The sequence below is a fragment of the Theileria parva genome (genome assembly GCF_000165365.1).
Source record: "Theileria parva strain Muguga chromosome 3 map unlocalized ctg_530, whole genome shotgun sequence".
Classification (NCBI taxonomy): domain Eukaryota; phylum Apicomplexa; class Aconoidasida; order Piroplasmida; family Theileriidae; genus Theileria; species Theileria parva.
Window position 1 is genome coordinate 178442 of NW_876245.1, and position 21252 is coordinate 199693.

Here is a 21252-nt window from a genome sequence, read left to right on the forward strand (position 1 = left end):
AAGCGGGAATTGGCCCGGATAGTAGTGAGGCGGGGGACCGCCACGGGGAGACACTCTCTACTCATCCACACTCACACAACACCCACACTATCAAAATAATATACTAAAAATTGTATTATCCCAGATCGTATTCGAGTTCTCCGACGTTGATGTTGTCTAGGTCTTTGAAGTTGTTGGCTGAGAGTTGTTCGAATGTTGGTTCGACGAGGTCTGAGGAGTTCGTGACTCTATGTTGCAGAATGTACATTTTATACAGTTCTGCGTGTTTCCTGGCCATGATTGGCGTGGCGTAGCGCTTAGCGTAGAATGATTTCGAGTGCTTGGTGCCCTCCTTGGTCTTCCACTGTGCCATGAAACGCTGCTGTCTCTTGTCGTAACTCACACTCGCAGAGACCACGTGGCTACTGATTTTAATATCCTTTGACAAGTCTGTACCCACCGACGCGTATGGGATGTCATATCTCCTCTTACGTACCCTGCGGGCAGGGTCTCTGTCACCCCTGGAACTGCCACCCGCGTAGTAGTCGGGGTCCTTGTACTTGATCGTTCTCTTTTTAGTCACCGGCGGAAAGTCCATGTAATTGTACTTGTTCTCCATGTATGAATATTTATTCTCCATGTACGAATACTTGTCCATATTCCTATAATCATCCCTAACACATCCACTACCATATCCACTTCCATACCCTCTGTCATAGGAATCTCTACCATACCCCCTGTCATAAAATCCTAACCTCTCATCTTTATAATTAAACCTCTCATCCTTGTAATTGAATCTCTCATCTTTGTAAAGTCTGTCATCCTTGTAGAGTCTGTCATCCTTGTAAAATCTCTCATCTTTGTAGTAATTATTGAGTCTGTCATCTTTGTAGAGTCTGTCGTAGTAGAGTTTGTCCTTGTCGTAGTAGGCTGAGAGTTTGGTGAAGTCTACGGAGGACAATTTACTGAAATCGTAGGGCGTGAGTTTGTTAAAGTCGTAGGGGTTAAACTTGTTCAAGTCCACCGAGGACTGACGGGGCCTGGACCTACGAGAATGACTCGGTTGCACAGTCTTATACAGCGATAATAAACAGTTGTTACACTCCAAATTGTCAGACTGGTAACCATACCTCTTTCTACATCATTTTTATAATATTTAGTTAGTAAATAGTTGGAATAGTCTAGTGGAATATACATATCTACTATGAACTCCAAAGTCAAGCGGGAATTGGCCCGGATAGTAGTGAGGCGGGGGACTGCCAAAGGGAGCTAATTATACATAACTAATTAACCATATAACTAATTAACTATATAAATAAGTAGTAAATAGCTAAATAACTAGGGACTCTGGAGGGGAAAGAGTCCCTAGAATGGGTAAATAAGAAGCCCTGGGACAAAAAGAGTCCCATCGGGGTGGCTATCTGTGGAAAATAATAATAAATAACTCTGTAGAAATAACTAAGTGGATGCAAGCACCGCAACGGACTTATTAGTTTTATTGTTTAATCTTCTATTGAGAACGGAGAGGATAATCTTTTCGATGTCTTGATTTTTCCCAAAGTAGCGTTCGTCGACTTCTTCAACCTCCTCGGGCTCCTCCTCGCTCAGCACTGAGAAGATATTCTCGTCCAAAATTCCGTAATCCAAAGTATCCTCATTAATATTATTTTCCGCAGCACCGGTGGGATCAGCCGCGAGTGAGAAATTCTCCTCAAACGTGTTATTCGTAGTGATGTCAACTTCACTGCTGTTCACATCCGTGTCACTACTTATTAATCGAGTGTTATTGTTACTACTGTTACTCGTCAGGTCCTCCTCCGTTACGGCGATAGGTCCGCCAACACCAGCTTCCACATTCTCCACACTCTCCACAGTGTTTACACTGTTTACAGTATTCCCAGTGTTTACACTATTAACACCATTAACAGTATTAACAGTATTAACACTATTAACACTATTAAGGGTATTAAGAGTGTTTGGACCTGGCGCCGTAACGGAAACTTGTATGGACTGTGTGATATCATCGTTGTAGATATCAAGTTCATCGACCAGGTCATTCGTATCTAACCCGCTGGATAACGTGTAATTATCTTCACTAGACATTTTCATGTACCCAGGACACTCGTCCATCGTTACGGTGCTTGCTACCACGCCACTCTCCACACTCTCCACAGTGTTTACACTGTTTACAGTATTCCCAGTGTTTACAGTATCCCCCGTTCCCACTGCATCTCCAGTTCGCACATCACTAACAAAATTCTGTACCTCAGTGCCTAAAACATTGTTTACTCTACTAGTATAACTATAGTATAGTAATAGTATAGTAATAGTATAGTAATAGTATAGTAATAGTATAGTAATAGTATAGTAATAGTATAGTATTATAGTTATATAGTAAAGTAGCTCCCTCTAGGGGTATATATTTAAGTATAGTAAGATAGCTCCCTCTTGGGGTACAGTAAATTAGCTCCCTCTAGGGGTATCTAGTAATTTAGCTCCCTCTAGGGGTATATATTTAAGTATAGTAATGTTATAGTAATGTTATACTAATAGTATAATAATAGTATAGTGATAATGAGGTGACTACCGGTTGTGAGGTTGACTGTGTTGATGATCCTGTTTGGTGACTGTTCGAGTTCTTCGCAGTAGTTGCATTTGTTTTTAAAAATGTTCCCGCAGAGTTTGCAGACTTTGTCCTTCTTGAGGTCGAGGTATCCGTTTAAACTGTCCAGCACGCTGACTGTGCCGTTGGTGTCCAGCTTACTCAGTGTGTACCTCAGAATATTATCATAGGTCATAGAGTTAAACGGCTGATTATATCTCACACATTCAAGCCTGTAAATAATTTTAAAGTAGTCAACGTCTTCCACTTTGGTCCAGAGTAACTTCGGGTTCCCGAAGGCGAACCGGGCGTAAATTGGGCCGAAAATCTCCTCATAGCGTTGGAGGACCAGGAGTGAACTTGTGCTGGAAATCAAGTCAAAGTGGAACACGTAGTCGTTGCCGTTTGGCGGCACGCCCCAAGGCCTGCAAACCGCCCTCACCAAGTCCAAAGTATTCAACAACTTCATCTGCAATAAAAAGAAATACACATCAGACACTATACCACTCAACTTCCCACCATTCACACTGTTCACACTGTCCACACTATTTATGGTGTTTACACTATTTACACTGTTTACAGTGTTAGAGTTTACAGAGTTAGTCCCAGAGTTTACAGTATTTACACTATTTACAGTGTTAGAGTTCCCAGAGTTTACACTATTAAGAGAGTTAGAGTCCCCTGATTGAGTATTGGTGTCCATAGGATTGGGAATGGAGATGGGCATAGTGTGAGAATTGAGGGAGTCAAAACTAACACTAGACATCCTAAAATTTACGTATTTATACTCTCCAATTTAATACCCTCTCAATATTTTAAATTTGTTAACTTATTAACTTATTTTATTAACTTATTTTATTATTTTACTAACTTATTTTATTATTTTACTAACTTATTTTAACTTATTTTATTAACTTATTTCATAATAATTTCCTTTGAAAACCTCTTTTTGAGCGAAAAATTTGTATTTTAGCCCGTTTAAGGCATGAAAATAATTTTACGGTTGTAAATTGGGGAATTGAGTCAGCGAATTGAGATTTCGAGTTTTACATTAAAAGTTAAAGAGCGAACAACTTAGGCATTGGATTAAATTAATAAATAAAAGAATCAGGAACGGAATCAAATGATCCACCAAGAGTCAATTATCAGAATTCACTCGAAAAATTCAGAAATCAATCGATTCAAATAAATTAATTCAGAATAAATCAATTGATTCAAAAAATTAATTAACTCAAAAAAATCAATTGATTATGAAAAAATTAGGAAAAAATTGAAAATATTAAATATTATCTGAAGATAAAAATTAAATGGTGGATTGTGAATAAAATCCGGAATGTTCAACACATTAAAAATCTAAAAATAAAATTTTACTTTTGAAAATAGTTAGTAAAAATGATAAAAGGAATAAGGAGAGATAATATAAATTTTTTATATTAGTGAGAAGTTTGTGTGGCGGTTATCCAATGTGTGTATTATCCGTGTGTAAAGACATTATTACCTCAGTCTCTACACATTAAATTTCCCATACTCTCACACAGTCAGCATGATTTTAATGAGTTATTTCGGGTAATTTTGGTAATTTGGATAAAATTTGAGGCAACGGAATGTTTAAGAATCTTGTACAGATTCTGATAAAATAATGTCAAAACGGGAAAAAATCAAGTTTTCGGGTCAAATTTACGAAAATTTGACAAGTGCTAAAATTTGTCACCTCACACCAAAAGAAGAATCTAACCATTTTCCCAAACAATTATTTAACAAATTTATTCATTTATTTATTTAATTATTTATTTAATTATTTATTTAATTATTTATTTAATTATTTATTTAATTATTTATTTAATATTACTTGAGGTTAAAAATTTTTTTAAGAATATTTTTTATAGTTGAAAATTTATTATTTATTTTATGTAATTTTTATTTTATCTATTATAACAGCACAATTGTGCACCTACTCATCTCTGTCTACTACACATTCTCTATCTAACAACGTTCCACAATACTCTACAATACTCTAAAATATTCTACAATATTCTACTAAATAATCTGCGAAATGTGTGAATTAGTGTAAAACTGTGTTGATAGAATGTTGGATGTGGAACAGTGTGAGAGAAGTGATCGGCTACTGCGAGAATTTAGTCCTGAGAATGTACTTTACAGAGGCGAAGCCTTTAAAGGCGGACCCGCAGGACAACTACTACACGTACCCCCCCTTACATCCTAACTAATTCTAACTTACCCTAACTTACCTTATATTTACTCCTTAACTTCTAACTAACCCTTTAATACCTTAGTTTACTCTTACTTACGATAGTTTAAGCTGAGTAATAATTTAGGGAATAATTGACTTGTATGACTCTGACGGCCAAAGTATAAAGGAACCGATAAATGATTTAATCGCCTCTTTAACTCTAGACAATCAATCACTACAATCAAATGTTAACCTAATCAAACAACCCAATGGATCCATACAAGTTAATCATTACTCCTAATTATATACCCCAACAGGGAGCTACTTAACTACATAAGGGAGAGGGAGCTTCTTTACTATATATCTAGAATACCTAAAATTATATACCCCTAAAGGGAGCTACTTTAATATACTCTTAGCTATACTATACTATTACTTACTATTTAGTTATATAGTTAATACTACTGGGAACTGTGTGAGAAGGCTCGAGGACCAGTCAATGGAGTAGACTGGTCCGAGAGCGAAATTTTTCACTTTTGCTGCTGTTTTTTCTGCGCAACTTTCAACCCAGATTACTCTCCAATTTACTCACAATTCCTATGTAAATAGTGTGAATAATGGGTTAGGTAAGGTATATGGCGAGGAAAAGTGGTAATTGGACATTGGCGGTTACTGACACCACAAACCAGCACATTCGAGGTAACCACACAGTTCACTAATTACCCTTAGTTACCCTTAATTACCGTTAGTTACCACTAATTATTGTTGGTTAAGTTAATATTAGTGAGTAATTCTTAGGTTCACCGTTTAGTGTTGAAATTGTGCCTGCAAATACCTCACCGAATTATTCCACTCTACACTGTAATCCACAATACTATTAATCCTTCTACAGACATTAAACAACACAATTACATCTCCAACTACAAAGTATTCTCATTCCCTACTTAGTCATACCGTTGACATAGTTACTCATTTACTCGTTTACTCAGTTATAGTTGATACAGTTGGCACAGTTGTTGTAGGAGTTTGTGGTGCAATTGAGGGATATATTCAGTAACAATTCTCTAAGGTGTTAACAGTGTAATAATATGTTATAGTGGTACTGAGGGACTTAGTGTGTATATCACAGGTTCTGGCAAAGTCATTAACGTGCTGGATCTACATAACGGCACAGTATCTGATATACTAACTTTATTATTAGTACAGGATCATTTGTTATATCAACGAATCACATCCTCTCAGTCTTCTCAACGGTATACACACTACTACTGAGTTATTGTTGTAGTAAAGTTGTTTGGTAAGGATGTGGTGAACTCACCCTTTAATCTTACTACTCTTTATCATCCCAAAACACAAGTAATATTTACCATACCAATTATTATATAGTTATATACTTAGTAATAGTTAGGTAAATAGCTCCCTTTGGCAGTCCCCCACCTCACTACTATCCGGGCCAATTTACGCTTGACATTGGTTTTCACCCGGATTATACATATACCACTAGGCTATTCTAACTCAATATAGTATTAATATTATACTAAACTGTGGTATATTAGTTAGGTAACTGGATAGTTAGTGGGTAGGTCCCCCACCCTACTACTATCCGGGCCAATCCCCGCTTGACTTTGCCTTTCATATGGGATGTGTATTACACACTGTACTATTCTCAATATTTACTAACTAAATATTACAATAATATTGATAATGTTATAGAGAGAGAACACACCGGTGGACATACTGAGGGACTGCAAACTGGTGTTACAAGAGAATAAAAGAATAAATACCCAGTTACACGCGCAACTTGCGTCATACCAAAGGGTAACACACACCTGAGTAAACCATTTGTAGATGAGAGATGAGGTTGAGATATCATATACAGCGGCAAGATTAGGTGTGGTGCATTCTATACCGGCGGCTTTTACTATTACTGAGCCCGATCCCTTGGAACGGGAGAAACGTGCCAAATTAGTCCAACAATACAATGAAATGAATGCGGAAATTAGTGAAATACAGGAAAAACTAACAAATTTACAAGAGGAAAAGAGGGAATTATTCGATTACCTACACAACAAATATAAAAATTCAAAAGACTATTATAAAGAAATTGTTGATGAATATAATTTCATCATTGGCAACGTCGTCAAACTCAATAAACTTTTGAAGTATCCCGTTACGGTGCTTGGTCACACTGCACCAGTTATTTATTAGTTAGCCACCCCAATGGGACTCTTTTTGTCCCCAGGGGTACTTATATAGCATTAGTATTTGTTATTCACTACTCACTTATGTAGTTAATCAGTTATATAGTTAATTAGCTCCCCTTGGCAGTCCCCCGCCTTACTACTATCCGGGCCAATTCCCGCTTGACTTTGGAGTTCACCCGGAATGTGTATTATTCACTGTACTATTTACTCCCATATTACTAATAATATTTACACTGTGGAAACTGTTAACTGTGTGTTTTAGGACTGACCAGTGGATGAGGAGACACATGACAGACGCTGATGTGATGAAAAAATTTAATGAAATGGCAAAAGTTAACCAATCTTTAAAATTACTCCAGGAATCAAATAACACTATTAACGCCAGTGAAACCACCGTCGACGCTGGTAGTGTTAACAGTAAAAATGTGTTAGAGGAAGGAACACATTCAACGGTGCCAGATAAGCCAAACACATTAGCATTTTGGCTCGTTGAAGGCAAATTCAGAACCTAACCCCCAAAAATCCAATACTCCAAAAATTTCACAACCTTTCCCACCTTTTCCACTTTTCAATAATTTTTTTTATTTTATTATTTATTTATTATTTATTTATTATTATTATTAATTTTATTTTATTTTTAGTATTTGTGTATGTGGTGTGATGTGCAAGAATAAAAATTATTTTTTTCATTTTATATAGTAAATTATATTTTCATTTCCCAATTTGTTAGTTAAAATTAGTGTATAATTTTGTTAATTTAATGTGTTGTAATTGTGTTAATGTGTTATAATCGTGTTAATGTGTTGAAAGATGAGCTCAATGTCATATAATGCCTCGGGAGTGTTATACGACTCCGACTCCGAAGCCGTAGACTACAACGGACTCTCCTACGATGATCTTCTCAACTCAAATTTCAACGATCCAACGTATCTTTTCACACTCTCCACACCTTTACACATTTTCACACATTTCTACACATTCTTACACATATTTTAATTATTTAATTGATGAATTATAAAATTGTGTGTAGTTTTGTTGAGAGTTATTTGTGTCGTTATATTGGGAAGGGTCCGGGAATGGAGCGTGTGCTGTTGATAATTCCGTCGGTGTCGCCCAGGGTCATTTCGAACCATGACGACGCGCTCAGGCTCATGGTTAAGGTTCTTGATGAACATCTTGATCGGAAATACTCACTCGTCATATGTCAAACATGCGTCTCCTGGACAGATTCAAATTCCTACTATTTCGTTAATCAATGTTCGTTACGGTGTCAGGTCCAACGGCACCAGTTATTTACCCTTATTTACTCTTATTTACTCTTATTTACTCTCTCTAGGACTCTCTTTAGCCCCGAAGGGACTACTACTTATCCCTTAATTACACATCCCCACTAATTATCTATTTTGCAACCTTATTGATATTTATTTTACAATTTACAATTAAAATTTGGTAAATGTGTTGTTGAAGCAGCAATAGTTACTATTATTTTCCTCGGTAAATCGTAACCCGATCAACTTTTGCATTTATTTCCAAAATCGTGAAATTTACAATTATTTTTCACTAATTATGACCAATCTTAGTTTACTACAGTTAATACCCCTGGTGTATTATGTTTCTGTAGGGTACGAGATGTTACCTCGTTATAAGAAGAAAAACCTGGTAAAAGTATATTTAATCCACTCGTTAATGGTGACGAAGACCTTTTTAACCCTTTCAAACCCGTTTAAAAGTTCGAAAACGCTGGACAAAGTTGAGGTTTTCGATACTCTTTCGGACGTCCTCCAGAAGCTTGAGCTTAATAAGAAGAACATGTTACGTAACTTCCCCTACGTTGTTCAAAGAGCTGAGGAGTTAAATTTAGGCATCCAAAGGCCAATTTCGCCCTTTGGAACGGATTTGTGGATTCTCTCAGCCAGGCTGGGAAACAAGTTTAAAGAGTTCCACCACATCCCGACAGTGCTCAGCTTTGTCCTGCAGTACTTGGAATCTAAAGAATATGTCATCACTCAGAATTTACTACACCTGCAACTGGAATCCAATAAGCTCTACGACCTGGTGAGTAAAGTAGAAGACATGGGCGAGAATTATGAATTTCTATCAGTGGAAGAAGTTGTCGTGGTGTTTCGACTAATCTTGGGCACGCAAAGGTGTGGCCTATTCGGGCCAGAAACACACACAAAATTCACCGCAATCGTTGTGAACCAGGGCACCTTCGAGGAAGCCCAGGAGGAGCTAAGGAAACAAGTTAAACAGCTGAGAAGTGAAATGTTCGAATGCATCTTGTGTATAATTAAGACACTAAGAGTCGTGGTGAGGAATAGTTCAAGGAACGGCATGAACCTCAAACTCGTCTCCAAAGCCATGGCACCCTTCTTCTTCAGACCCATGAAACCCGATGTCTACATTTATAAACTGCTTCCAGTACGTTACGGAGCTTGTACTCAGAGTTTAGTTATTTATTACAGAGTTAGCCACCCCAATGGGACTCCTTTTGCCCCTCAGTCACTAGTTCCTCATATCTATACTAGTTACCTATTTACGCATCCCCACTATTTACTAATTTGCAACCTATTGGTACTTTATTTTTATTTTACAATTAAAATTTGGTAAATGTGTTGTTGAAGCAGCAGAAATGACATCGGAGAAAATTTATTTCTCCTAACCCGATCAACTTTTGCATTTTATTTTTTTACCCATTTTTTACAATTATTTTTACCTCAAATTGATCATATTTACATTACTATAGTCTACTATAGTTAATAGTATAAACGTATAATGGTGTAGATGTACGAGGGGTTATTATCGAGTATGATAGAGAAGCCTGGATTATACTTTGACAAGGAGCCTCAGGCCAAGTTAGTCAACAAAGAGCCAACAGAATCAACAAGTGTTAACACCAGGGAAACTTCTAGAGAACGAGAACGAAGCAAAGAACGCAAAGAAAAAGAACACTCACGTAGCAAACGAGAGGATAATTCCAAGGATAACAAATCCCGGGAACACAACTCCAGAGATGAAACTTCTAGGGATAGGTCTAGAGAGGATAGCAAGGACAATAGATTGAGGGAGGATAGTAAGGAGAGGAGAGAGAGAGGGAGCAGATTAGTAGAAGATAAAAGCCCACGAAATGATTCCATCACTCTCTCCGATTAAATTATTTTATTTTATATAATTTTTATATATATTAATTTTTGTATTTTTTGTATAATTTTTATATAATTTTGTATAATAATTTAATATTTTTATGAAGAGGCGTCGTTTGGACAATTTCCAAATCATTTGTAACTGGCTCAAATATGAAACTTTTCTACTAAACCAACTACTCTCCAGAGTAAATCAATTTATTTATTAATCAATTTTATTCCATTAGTTAATCAAATTTATTCTATTAATTAAATTAAATTATGTAATTTGGGGTTAAAAATTTTTTAGAATAAATCAATTCACAGGGGAAATGCGTTTATGGCCTGGGCTCTCTCCTCCCAAAGATTCCTCAAAAAATTCAATACACACCTACACAAAATTAACAACACACATCGTAACAACTCACATCTTAACAACACTAACACTCCTAAGAATACCTCTGTGAATACTGAGAACACTACTGTAAATACTGAGAATACTGGGAAAAAGAGTGTGTTGAGTGAGGGGGATTTGGGGTATTATTATTATAAGTCATTGGATTCGGTTGTGAGGACGTGTGTGGAGTTGTCGAGGTTACACAAGCACCGGTACTTTGCGCCCTTTACAGTGACACTCATGGCCATCTTCTCCAGACTCTTACTACTTCTCATGAACCTCAACAACTATATAATTAATTAATCTCCTAACCCTTACACAATTTTTATCCGTTGTTTATCAGTCGTTTAGCAGTTATTTAGGGATAATTTACGTTATTTTAGAGGTATTTTAGAGGTATTTTAGAGGTATTTTAGAGGTATTTTAGAGGTATTTTAGAGGTATTTTAGAGGTTATTTAGAGGTAATTTGGAGTATTTTAAGCATATTTTAGGGCCAATTTTACATATTTTAAGCTTATTTTAAGCTTATTTTGGCTCTATTTTGGTCTTATTTAAGCATATTTTATGGTATTTTAGAGGCAATTTAGGAGAATTTTAGGGCTTATTTAAACTTATTTTGAGGTTATTTCTAGGAAATTTAGTCTTTTTTAGAGTATTTTGGTCATATTCTGGCATTATTTAAGCATTATTTTGGGGTTATTTCTAGGAAATTTAGTCTTTTTTTAGAGTACTTTAAGCATATTTTAGAGCTAATTTTACATGTTTAAAGCATATTTTAGCTTTATTTTGACATTATTTAGGCTTGGATTGGGTGTATATTACGTGGGCTATACTGAGGTATCAGGGTTTACTGCACTCTTAACTGTGTATATCAACACTTTAATATAGTTTTCTCGGCTATTCCTTGGTATTATAGTAAGGGGTACTAATACCCTTAACTACATACATATACCTTAACTATATACTTAACTATATAATAATACTATGTACATGTGTATACGTGGTATTAAGATTTATTTGAGTATATGCAAAAGCAAGTTTTTGGTGTTTTCCGGTTGAAGATGCTGAGTAGTTTTTTGTGGAATTGTGTGAATTCATGTTGATCACGTGAGATTGTTCCGTGTTCTCTCCTGACTACAAAGTATCTATCCTCGCAGAAGATGACAATTTCGCCAGTTTCCTGGTCTACTAACATCATGTCAGGTAACGGTTCGCCTGGTAAATGTTTCCAAATGAGTTCGTCTCCGTAGTTTACAACTTCAGGCTTCCCTTTAAATACAAACAAACCAAATTCCTCCTCAAGACGTTTAAGCTCCTTTTCCTCTAAATGCTTACGATCTGTGAACTTAGTATCCAACTTTCTCACAATCCCATGGTCAAACACAAGTAAAAACAGATTACACAAGAGGTCAAACAGGATGTATTTCGGATACCCTGACCAGAACCCACGATAAAAACTCCAAACCACCTCATTTTTAAATAAAATTTGGCTTACATCAAAGTTTAACAGTATTTTTACCACCAACTCGTTAATTGTTACTTCACACTCTGAAATTGAGTGTGTAACGTTATCCTTGTCTTTGAAGGATAAATCTGTAATATTGAACCTTGTGGAAGTAATGTTAACCCAGGGTTTATTCTTGCCAAACTTACAATATAACACCGGTAATCCATCCACTAACGTAGCCTTATGCTCATACTCCTTTCTTACCATTTTAGATACTAATTTACTGTATATTGTAATAAGTTAGTAAGGATTGGTAGGGCTAGTACATTCTTACACATGCACACTGGGTGCACTGTTCAGAATTTAACTTAACTCAATATCACGCTGTAAAGTATATTCAAGTGATTATTAACAGTATTAAACAGTATTAAGAGTGTTAAGTAATGTAATAGAATGTACCCTAGTATACTCTTACTACTATACACATACAATTATACATATGTATATTATATATTATATATAGTACAGTAATATTAGTAGTGTATATAGTTAGTATTATAGTATAGTCTTAGGTATTAAGTATTAGGTATAATAAGTATAGTACAGTAGTATAGGTATTAGGTATATTAACTAGTAGTTTGGGAGTAGATTGAGGGTTTAGGGTCTATTTATCCTACGTGTAAAGTATACAATTAAGAGTACCAGGGTTTAGAGTATATAGTATAGGTAAGTATAGTAAATTAGCTCCCTATAGGGGTATAGTAATCTAGCTCCCTCTAGGGGTATATAGTTGTGGATATATAGTTAAATTAGCTCCCTCTAGGGGTATACATTAAGATAGCTCCCTCTAGGGGTATATAGTTGAGATATGTAAAAAAGTATATTGAGGATTAAAGTTCGATTGCTGGGTGTAGTAGCATTGACTTTGTTAACTTGTTCTTGGCTTCTACTCCGCACAACAACTCCACCAACTTCAACGAAAACTCCAACGCCGTTCCAGGCCCTTGCGAAGTTACTACACATACATTACTATGTACTACAGTAGTTATAAGTGAATAAAGTCCTAGGGTACTGAATAACATAACTAAGGTACTAAGTGAGTAAATAACTAAGTTAGTGGGAGTAAGCTAAGTGAGTTGTACAAGCCCCGTAACGGATACCACAATTATGTGAGACGTGAACTCTGCCCTTTCCGACAAGTGGTAATTTACTTTCAAATCCTGGGAAAGCCACTGCTGAGGTCTTATCATCAAGTAACCCGCAGTCACCAAACACCAACGCCGGACTCGCACAAATCGCCGCATATAATCTGCCACTACTCTTCTGATCCTTCAACATACGCACCAATCCCACACTATTCGCACAGTTCGTCTGAACAATCACGTTCTCAATATATTTACTAATAACTACGTAAACTATGTAAGAATGTGTAAGTGTGTGTAAATAAGACACGAAAGTGTGTAAGAATGTATAAATAAGACACGAAAATGTGTAAGAATGTGTAAAGATGTGTCAATATGAGTAAGAATGAGTAAGAATGAGTAAGAAGTTGTTACGGCTCCAACGAGTCCTCCGGGTACTGCGATGAGATCAAAGGTCTTTTGTGTGAGATTTGTGACTTTATCATCGGCGGTGAGTTTCGTGCCGTGAGCCAGGACTAAGTTCAGCGAGTCACTAACAGAGGCCACAACCACCGAAACTCCAGCACGCCTCAACACATCCACCAACGTCACCAGTTCAATATCCTCCGTTCCATCACCCTAATAATATTATGTAATATTTAACTATATAGTTGGAGTAATAGAATAATTTAGTGAGAGTTACCGCGGGAACGAGCGCGGATAAGGTTGTTTTATTCATGAAGAGTGGCCGAGTGTTAATTTTAAAGGAATTTGTAAAATTAACCGAAATCCAGAAAATTATAATTTTATACATTGTCGGGGCACAGATTCTACACAAATTCTACACCATTCACACAATAAAATAAAATAATATAATTAAATATTGTAAAATAAAAATAATAAAATATTATAAAATATAAATTGTTGGTGAAAGAATTATTTGGGGGATTTGAATTTATTGGTGTAAAAGTGTTTAACGGTGTAGGCGAATGGGATTCCCAAGACTACTTGTAACACAAATACCAACACATTCCACCTACTCAACACCAACTCATCATACGCATATCTACACCATTATTACACAATTTATCGTCACAAGTATATAATTTGTCATCATGAGTATATAATTTGTTATCATGAGTATACACTAGCTGAAGACAAGTGATAAAAATTCACCAAATTTAGACAAAATCAGTATTCTAGTAGCTCCCTCTAGGGGTATATAAAGTAGCTCCCTTTAGGGGTATACTAATTTAGCTCCCTCTAGGGGTACATTAAGATAGCTCCCTCTAGGGGTATATAGTTAATTAACCAAGTATACGCTTGTTAATAAAATGAATAAATAGCTGAAAAGAATTTTATTACGTTGAGAGTATGGGGAAAAGAAAGATGTAGGATGCGATGAGGTAGTAGAGTTGCTTGGGAGTTTGTTTGAATTTGAGGTACATTTGAACGAGGCAGCTGTTGCAGAGAAATCCCACGACGCTCAAGTTACTATTGAGGCAAAAGTAAAAAAACCTTAAAGAGTATTCGGAGCTTTTAATAAGCTTCCAAATTATTACCAAAGAGTTACCCAAACTATTGACCAACGACCAGGATAATCCAACACAAGTCACCCTATGGTCCGATTTCGCACTCATACTCGTCCTACACATTTTTACACTAACTGTAGTAAACTAAATATGATCAAATTTGGGAAAAAATAATTGTAAAAAATGGGATTTTGGAAATAAATGCCAAAATTGATCGGGTTACGAAATACCGAGGAAATTTTCCTCAATTATTGCTGCAGTAACAACACATTCGGTAAAAAATAATTGCAAAAATAAAATAAATACCAAAAAGGTTGCAAAAACTGTAATTAGTGGGGATACGTAAATAAGTAACAAAGTAAATAGAGAACTAGTAACCAGGGGACAAAGAGAGAGCCATTGGGGTGGCTATCTATGTAGCTAAATAACTGGCGCCGTTGGACCTGACACCGTAAAGGATACTTTGAAGTGAGAGCGAATTTCATACCAACGAGTGAAACGGTATCCAGCAACGCCAAGACTAATTTCTACACAATGAGTAAAAATTATGAAAATACTTCTGGGAGTAGGAATTTGGCTAAAAGTTCAGGAATCCCCGTGGCCATTAGTAATATCTAAAAAGATGAAATTATGTTAAAAATACTTTGCAAATGAGAGAGAGAAGTGAATAAAACATCGTTGACCGAAATATACGCCCATTATTAAAATTCTCCTTCCTAATCACATTGTCACACTTTTTACCATATAACTAATTTAACTAAGGGAAATAGTGTAGATAGGGTAAAAATTACAGTCCGAAGGTGGTATGTAGGAGGAAGTATGGAAAGGTAAGCATGGCAAATCCTGAAATGATTTGTAAAACTCTCATCTCCAACCAAATAATTATAATTAAATAATTTTAATTAAATGTTAATTAAATGTTAATCATGTTTTTGTTTACATTTAGTGATTATTTGTCGTAATTGGGTTCCATCAGCCTTCTGTAGTGTTAATCTAATTATTACCCTTTCCAATTTACACATTAATTTTTTTATTCCCCCAAATTCTCATTTTTCATATTTTTTTCAAGAATATTTAATAATTTTAATATTTGAATAATTTGTTAATATTTAATAATTTTGATTTTGATGTTGTTTAAAATTTGGATCTTGATATTTAAAATTTGGATCTTGAAATTATTAATTTTTTAACCCTTAGATCTTGAAATTATTCATTTTTTAACCCTTAGATCTTGAAATTATTCACTACCAGATCTTCTACAATAATAACTCACAATTATTAACAATAATTAACGATAATTAACAATAATTAACGATAATTAACAATAATTGGCAATAATTAACATTGAGTACCGATGGTTAGGCCGATTTCTAGGGTTTATTTGAGCCGTTTGCACTTGGGAATGACTGGGAAAATCGACCAGAGCGGGCTGAAAACGCTGTTAAAGAGGCTGAAGAGTGAGGATAAATACTTATCCGAGGGGTTAATTCTAGACTCCAACGACGGATTTGTCTCCGTCATCAAGTGCGATCCTCCCTCTGGATACATCACCACCCATACCTTTGTCTTCGTCGAACAATCCGTCAAACCACTCAAACAATTACATCTACTCCTCATACCCAACAATTCTAACACTGTAAACTCCACAAATAACTATGTCATCTCCACAAATTATAACACTGTAAACTCTGTCAACACTGTAAACTCTGTCAATAATAACACAGTAAACTCTGTAAATAATAGCACAGTGAGCGGTGTAAAAAATATGTTAGGCTGTGATGAGAAGTTGATGGAGGAATTGGTGAATTCTGGACATTACTACGGGCCGTTCTACATCACACAACTCAACCAAACCACCAATCACACCCTCAATCCCATCTTCCCACCTCCTACCAACACTTCTAATCCTAACACTCCAAATGGTGTAAACCCTATAAACAATGTGGAAAATGTGGAAGATGTGGTGGAGGTTGCGAGGACTGATTATGGTTTCTATAAGCCGGAGCCTCACATTTTAACGGAGGAGGTTGAGTTTTTCTACTTATACGACGAGAACGGGAATAACATAATCACAGAGTGCAGTGGCAGAGGCTACAGCTTCTTCGAACAGCTCTTCAATTCGTATCTTAAACGGCTACTGGAAGTTCCCAGGATTTTCTACTACGGGAATAAACACATCATCGGCGATCTTAACTTTCTAATATCCTCACTCGAACCCAGAAATAAACCAGGCTACATCAGCCCCAATACTGTAATAATTTGTCATATTAAGTTATTAGTTAAGTAAATAAGTAATTAGTTAACTCGTAATTGAGTGATAAAGTTGATATTGTGTAGGAGATATACTTTGGCGTGGACCCGTTTGAGTGTTTTGATGGAGTGGTGGTGAGTCCGTTGGGTGACACGTTACCGGAGACTTACAGTTACGACCTGTTGAAGGAATATGTCAGGCCTTACTTCAACTTGAACCCGTTCAAACTATTCAGGCTCGGTGATAATTTTACCTTTTCAGGCGTACAGTTTAGGATCACAGACACTTTTAAACACTCCAAACTACTGCCCAAATGCCCCAAATACGCCAGAATTAACCAGAATACTAAGATTACTATTGGAGGTGCGTTGCGGTGCTTGTACTCACAGAGTTATTTATTACTTAATACACCCCAATGGGACTCTTTTTGTCCCTTGTTTACTAGTTCCTCATATCTATACTAGTTACCTATTTACGCATCCCCACTATTTACACAATTTGCAACCTTTTTGGTATTTATTTACAATTTACAATTGTTTTTTCCGAAATAAGTGGTTGAAGCAGCAATAGTTACAATTATTTTCCTCGGTAAATCGTAACCCGATCAACTTTTGCATTTATTTCCAAAATCCCATTTTTAGCAATTATTTTTCCTTAAAATGACATAATTATTACTGTAACAATGTGTAGAATGTGTTGTGCCGAAGGTGATGGACTTATTGCCTGCGGAGCAGGTTAACATTTTACGACTCAGTGCACCCTGCTATAGAGAAAAACTACTCTCACAATTCGCCGATAATCTCGATCCCATCTCACTCGAACGTATCCAATCAATCAATCTCAATAATAACTCACTCAGCGGTGACACAAGTGACACAGTTGTCCGACTGGATAGTCTTAGCGGTGACGGCGGTAGCGTTAGCACCACTCCCAATCACTCCTCACACACTACTTCTAACACTACTATTAAGCCTGTGACTACTGTTAACAGTGTGAATATTGAGACTACAATTAACGGTGTGAGCAGATTGATGAGTGAGTCTGAGGTGTGTAGTGTGTGTTATGAGTTGTTGTTATCGAGTGAGAATAACACGATGGGTCTCCTGTGCGGCCACGTCTTCCACAAAAACTGCGTCTTCCGATGGCTCAGAAATAAGAATTCTTGCCCTTACTGCAGGACACCCATCAACACACATTTCCCACATTATCCACCAAGTATACAGAGTACCCAGGGTAATAGTACACAGAGTAGAAATGTTGTGGAGAGTACTAATGTTGTGGAGGGTATGGATATTGTGGAGAGTACGGATTATGACACGTCGGGAACGATAACGAGGGTAGATACGAGTGATTCGGACGAGGTGGTTGATGTATTTTCAGCTACTGTGGCTGGTGATCCGACTCACGTAGCGCAAGTCACCAGAGATCCCAGAGGCAGACTCCGTTTCACACTTTCCCCCACTGATCCTAACACTACTCCTACTCCCGACACATACACCGACAATACACATTTCAACCACTGTAACACTTTTGACAATGTTGATATAGTTGACAGAGTTGACAGAGTAGATAGAGTTGACAGTGTTGGTTCAACGGTTGATAGTGTTGGTGAGGAATCGAGTGTAATGGATGATAACATGACAGTTACAACTTATAGCAGCAGAGCCCATTCCATACAGTCTAATAATACTACCGATTCTCCTAACACTATGGAATGCGCTAATACTACAGAATGTGCTAATGCTGTAGATTATAGTAATACTAATACTATGGAATGTGCTAATACTATGGAATTTGGTAATACTACATATTCTGCTAATGCTGTATATTATAGTAATACTACGGATTCTCCTATTACTGTAAATACTGCTAATACTGTAAATACTGCTAATACTGTAAATACTGGTAATACCGTAAAATCTGGTAATACTATGGAATTTGTTAATACTATGGAATTTGGTAATACTGTAAATACTGCTAACACTGTAAATGCTCCTTATACTATGGAATTTGCTAATACTATGGAGTCTAATAATACTCTAAATACTGCTAATACTATGGAATTTGCTAATACTATACAGTGTAATACTACTACAGATAACGCTACTACTGCTAAAAGTGTACAGTCTAATAACAGTGTAAACACTGTTAGTGCTGTAGAGTTAAATAATGTGGCTGGATCTAGAGGTTATGTGTCTGGATCTAGAGGTTATGTGTCTGGATCTAGAGGTGATGTGTCTGGAGATTCAGATTCCGAGACTGAACCTGTCACCGTAACGGATCGTGGTCCGGTAAATATACCCGACCCAGGTATGGAGGATTTAATGGAAGTGATTGCCGAGATCAATAAGCGCATGAAAAGGGGTGAATTTGGAGTAACAAAGCCACCCAAAGAAGCATTCACACTCTATCAAAAATATCTCAAGGCCCAATACCTCACACATAAATACATGAAATAATATTATACCACTCTCTTAACTATTTCTTAACTATACAATCTTAACTATATAACCTTAGCTATATACCCCTAGAGGGAGCTAATTTAACTATATACCCCGAGAGGGAGCTACTTTACTATACTTAACTAATACCCCAAGAGGAAGCTAATTTAAGTACATAGGGAGAGGGAGCCATCTTACTGTATACCCCTAGAGGGAGCTACTTAACTATATAGGGGAGAGGGAGCTACTTTACTATATAAATATAGAATACTATGTAAAGTGTATGATATTAAGGTAGTTTGTATATGACTTCGAATGTCTTTTTGGTGTTGTTGGTGATGTAAGAGATTGGTTTATCGTTTGGTCCATTGACTAATACGAATTCTCCATAGGCTATTTCGTCATAATTCTCATCTTCACCAAATAAATGCGCTGTTCTTAGTCCATCTTTGATAACACGAAAGGTTCTGAACTTCTCCAGTGGTCTCCCAGGCACTACCCAGTTATTATAGTCATAGCCTCTCATATTCAAATCCTCAGTGCCTTTCTCCAATTTTAAGCTAATTTTATTAGTCTTAATGTTGAAGAGGAGTTCGAGTGATTTTCCAGTAACTTTACTGATACAGTAGGACCATACCAGCTTGTCACCCAGCTTAATATGATAACATATGAAGCTGAAGAATACTTTGAAAATGAACCCTTTTAACTCTGATTTACAATCTTTTACCTTGGTTAAGTTGAGATCATAATCGTAGAGTTCCAAATTGTCAAGCTGATGTCTCGTGTGTGTAATGTTCTCCCAAGCACCTTCAGGGTTTGTTCTATAGTAGAGAACAGGCTTACCATTGATAAGTTCAGCTTTGAATTGGCCATCCGACTCCATATTCAGTAGTATTAAGTTAATATTGAGTGATTAGGAGGGGTGCACAGGGAGTTGGTAGGGCCAGTACATTCTTACCAAAACATATAAAATACTGGTTTAATGTGTTGATTAAGCTGTAAATAACTTGTAAATATGATTACTATACTTATATAAAGTGTAGTAATTGTGTATAGTTACTATAGTATTGTACCTAGTATACTCCTAATACTGTACCTAATATACATATATATAATATATATAATATATATAGTATAATATATAGTATAGTATATTATGGTATTGGTGTGGGAGTAGCAACGAATGTGAGTGGTTGGTAATTGTTACCACTACTATCTTGAGTATTAATTGGGAAAACAAGTGTAACTGTGCACTGCGGCACTTGAGCAATACGTGAGATTGGCAATGGACCTTTTTTGTACTCCCAAAACTTTTCCTCATCAACGACCAGTTGTAATAATGGTTCATCCTCACCAAACAACTGTACTAATTTTCCCTTATGAGATATTACTCGTTCAGTCTTGAATCTGGTAAGTGGTTTCCCAGGCTTCACCCAGTCAGTATGGTCATATCCCTTCATGTCCAAATTCTTCAATCTGTTACCACTAAACACTAAAGTCATACTGTTTCTCTTGAGATTGAATAGGATTTGAATTGGTAATCCCTGAAAAGGATCTGCACAGTAGGACCACAATAACTTATCACCCAGTTTGATGTGGTAGCAGAGGAAATTCAGGAATATCCTGAAAATAAGACCGGATAACTCTGTTGAACACTGGGAGACTTTGGTTAACTTGATATCCAAGTCGTAGAATTCCAGATTGTCAACGTTATGTCTAGTGTGTGTTATGTCGTCCCAGGCGGATTCGGGGGTAGTTTTCTGGTATAGAACAGGTCTACCATTGATTAATTCAGCTTTATACTGTGGTTCCGTAGCCATATTCAGTAGTATTAAGTTAATATCTAGTGATTGGGAGGGGTCAGTAAGGCGTTGGTAGGGCCAGTACATTCTTACCAATACATACAAAATTTGTAATTTAGGCTTTAATTATACTGTAAATAACTTGTAAATAGGATTACTATA

General features: G+C 36.3%; 10 protein-coding genes across 10 annotated transcripts; 4 read left to right on the forward strand and 6 right to left on the reverse strand.

The window, feature by feature from the left end:
- Positions 1–18: 18 nt before the first annotated feature.
- Positions 19–4259, reverse strand: TpMuguga_03g00093 (AP2 domain protein). Its single transcript, XM_758018.2, has 3 exons — positions 2567–4259; positions 1466–2252; positions 19–1115 (listed from the first exon to the last, which is right to left on the reverse strand). Exons 1-3 carry the CDS (start codon positions 3345–3347, stop codon positions 116–118), a joined length of 2568 nt encoding a protein of 855 aa, XP_763111.1. The 5' UTR covers positions 3348–4259; the 3' UTR covers positions 19–115.
- Positions 4260–4389: 130 nt separating this feature from the next.
- TpMuguga_03g02175 (Filamin/ABP280 repeat family protein) lies at positions 4390–7554 on the forward strand. The gene is made up of 12 exons (XM_061305833.1): positions 4390–4784; positions 4918–5055; positions 5399–5471; positions 5571–5633; positions 5665–5699; positions 5795–5841; positions 5870–5945; positions 5974–6025; positions 6058–6128; positions 6486–6590; positions 6621–6934; positions 7239–7554. Exons 1-12 carry the CDS (start codon positions 4668–4670, stop codon positions 7486–7488), a joined length of 1341 nt encoding a protein of 446 aa, XP_061161745.1. The 5' UTR covers positions 4390–4667; the 3' UTR covers positions 7489–7554.
- Positions 7555–7583: 29 nt separating this feature from the next.
- Positions 7584–10154, forward strand: TpMuguga_03g02315 (Divergent CRAL/TRIO domain protein). The gene is made up of 4 exons (XM_061305856.1): positions 7584–7902; positions 8007–8233; positions 8598–9397; positions 9761–10154. The coding sequence occupies exons 1-4, from the start codon at positions 7787–7789 to the stop codon at positions 10127–10129; spliced, it is 1512 nt and encodes a 503-aa protein (XP_061161746.1). The 5' UTR covers positions 7584–7786; the 3' UTR covers positions 10130–10154.
- On the forward strand, positions 10131–10936 carry TpMuguga_03g00098 (putative integral membrane protein). The gene is made up of 2 exons (XM_758023.2): positions 10131–10307; positions 10409–10936. Exons 1-2 carry the CDS (start codon positions 10221–10223, stop codon positions 10796–10798), a joined length of 477 nt encoding a protein of 158 aa, XP_763116.1. The 5' UTR covers positions 10131–10220; the 3' UTR covers positions 10799–10936.
- Positions 10937–11502: 566 nt separating this feature from the next.
- TpMuguga_03g00099 (uncharacterized protein) lies at positions 11503–12210 on the reverse strand (the record flags this gene model as incomplete). Its single annotated transcript, XM_758024.1, has 1 exon — positions 11503–12210. The coding sequence occupies one exon, from the start codon at positions 12208–12210 to the stop codon at positions 11503–11505; it is 708 nt and encodes a 235-aa protein (XP_763117.1).
- Positions 12211–12810: 600 nt separating this feature from the next.
- Positions 12811–13894, reverse strand: DJ1B (DJ-1 family protein). The gene is made up of 4 exons (XM_758025.2): positions 13768–13894; positions 13500–13703; positions 13104–13314; positions 12811–12958 (listed from the first exon to the last, which is right to left on the reverse strand). The coding sequence occupies exons 1-4, from the start codon at positions 13876–13878 to the stop codon at positions 12834–12836; spliced, it is 651 nt and encodes a 216-aa protein (XP_763118.1). The 5' UTR covers positions 13879–13894; the 3' UTR covers positions 12811–12833.
- Positions 13895–13955: 61 nt separating this feature from the next.
- On the reverse strand, positions 13956–15537 carry TpMuguga_03g00101 (putative membrane protein (DUF2053) family protein). The gene is made up of 6 exons (XM_061305627.1): positions 15388–15537; positions 15240–15312; positions 15154–15210; positions 15059–15123; positions 14430–14711; positions 13956–14130 (listed from the first exon to the last, which is right to left on the reverse strand). The coding sequence occupies exons 1-6, from the start codon at positions 15462–15464 to the stop codon at positions 14001–14003; spliced, it is 684 nt and encodes a 227-aa protein (XP_061160960.1). The 5' UTR covers positions 15465–15537; the 3' UTR covers positions 13956–14000.
- Positions 15538–15876: 339 nt separating this feature from the next.
- TpMuguga_03g00102 (Ring finger domain protein) lies at positions 15877–19325 on the forward strand. The gene is made up of 3 exons (XM_061305628.1): positions 15877–16847; positions 16934–17210; positions 17538–19325. The coding sequence occupies exons 1-3, from the start codon at positions 15951–15953 to the stop codon at positions 19304–19306; spliced, it is 2943 nt and encodes a 980-aa protein (XP_061160961.1). The 5' UTR covers positions 15877–15950; the 3' UTR covers positions 19307–19325.
- A 252-nt stretch (positions 19326–19577) lies between these two features.
- Positions 19578–20171, reverse strand: TpMuguga_03g00103 (uncharacterized protein; the record flags this gene model as incomplete). The annotated part of the gene is made up of 1 exon (XM_758028.1): positions 19578–20171. One exon carries the CDS (start codon positions 20169–20171, stop codon positions 19578–19580), a length of 594 nt encoding a protein of 197 aa, XP_763121.1.
- A 257-nt stretch (positions 20172–20428) lies between these two features.
- Positions 20429–21177, reverse strand: TpMuguga_03g00104 (uncharacterized protein; the record flags this gene model as incomplete). Its single annotated transcript, XM_758029.2, has 1 exon — positions 20429–21177. The coding sequence occupies one exon, from the start codon at positions 21175–21177 to the stop codon at positions 20443–20445; it is 735 nt and encodes a 244-aa protein (XP_763122.1). The 3' UTR covers positions 20429–20442.
- Positions 21178–21252: the final 75 nt, after the last annotated feature.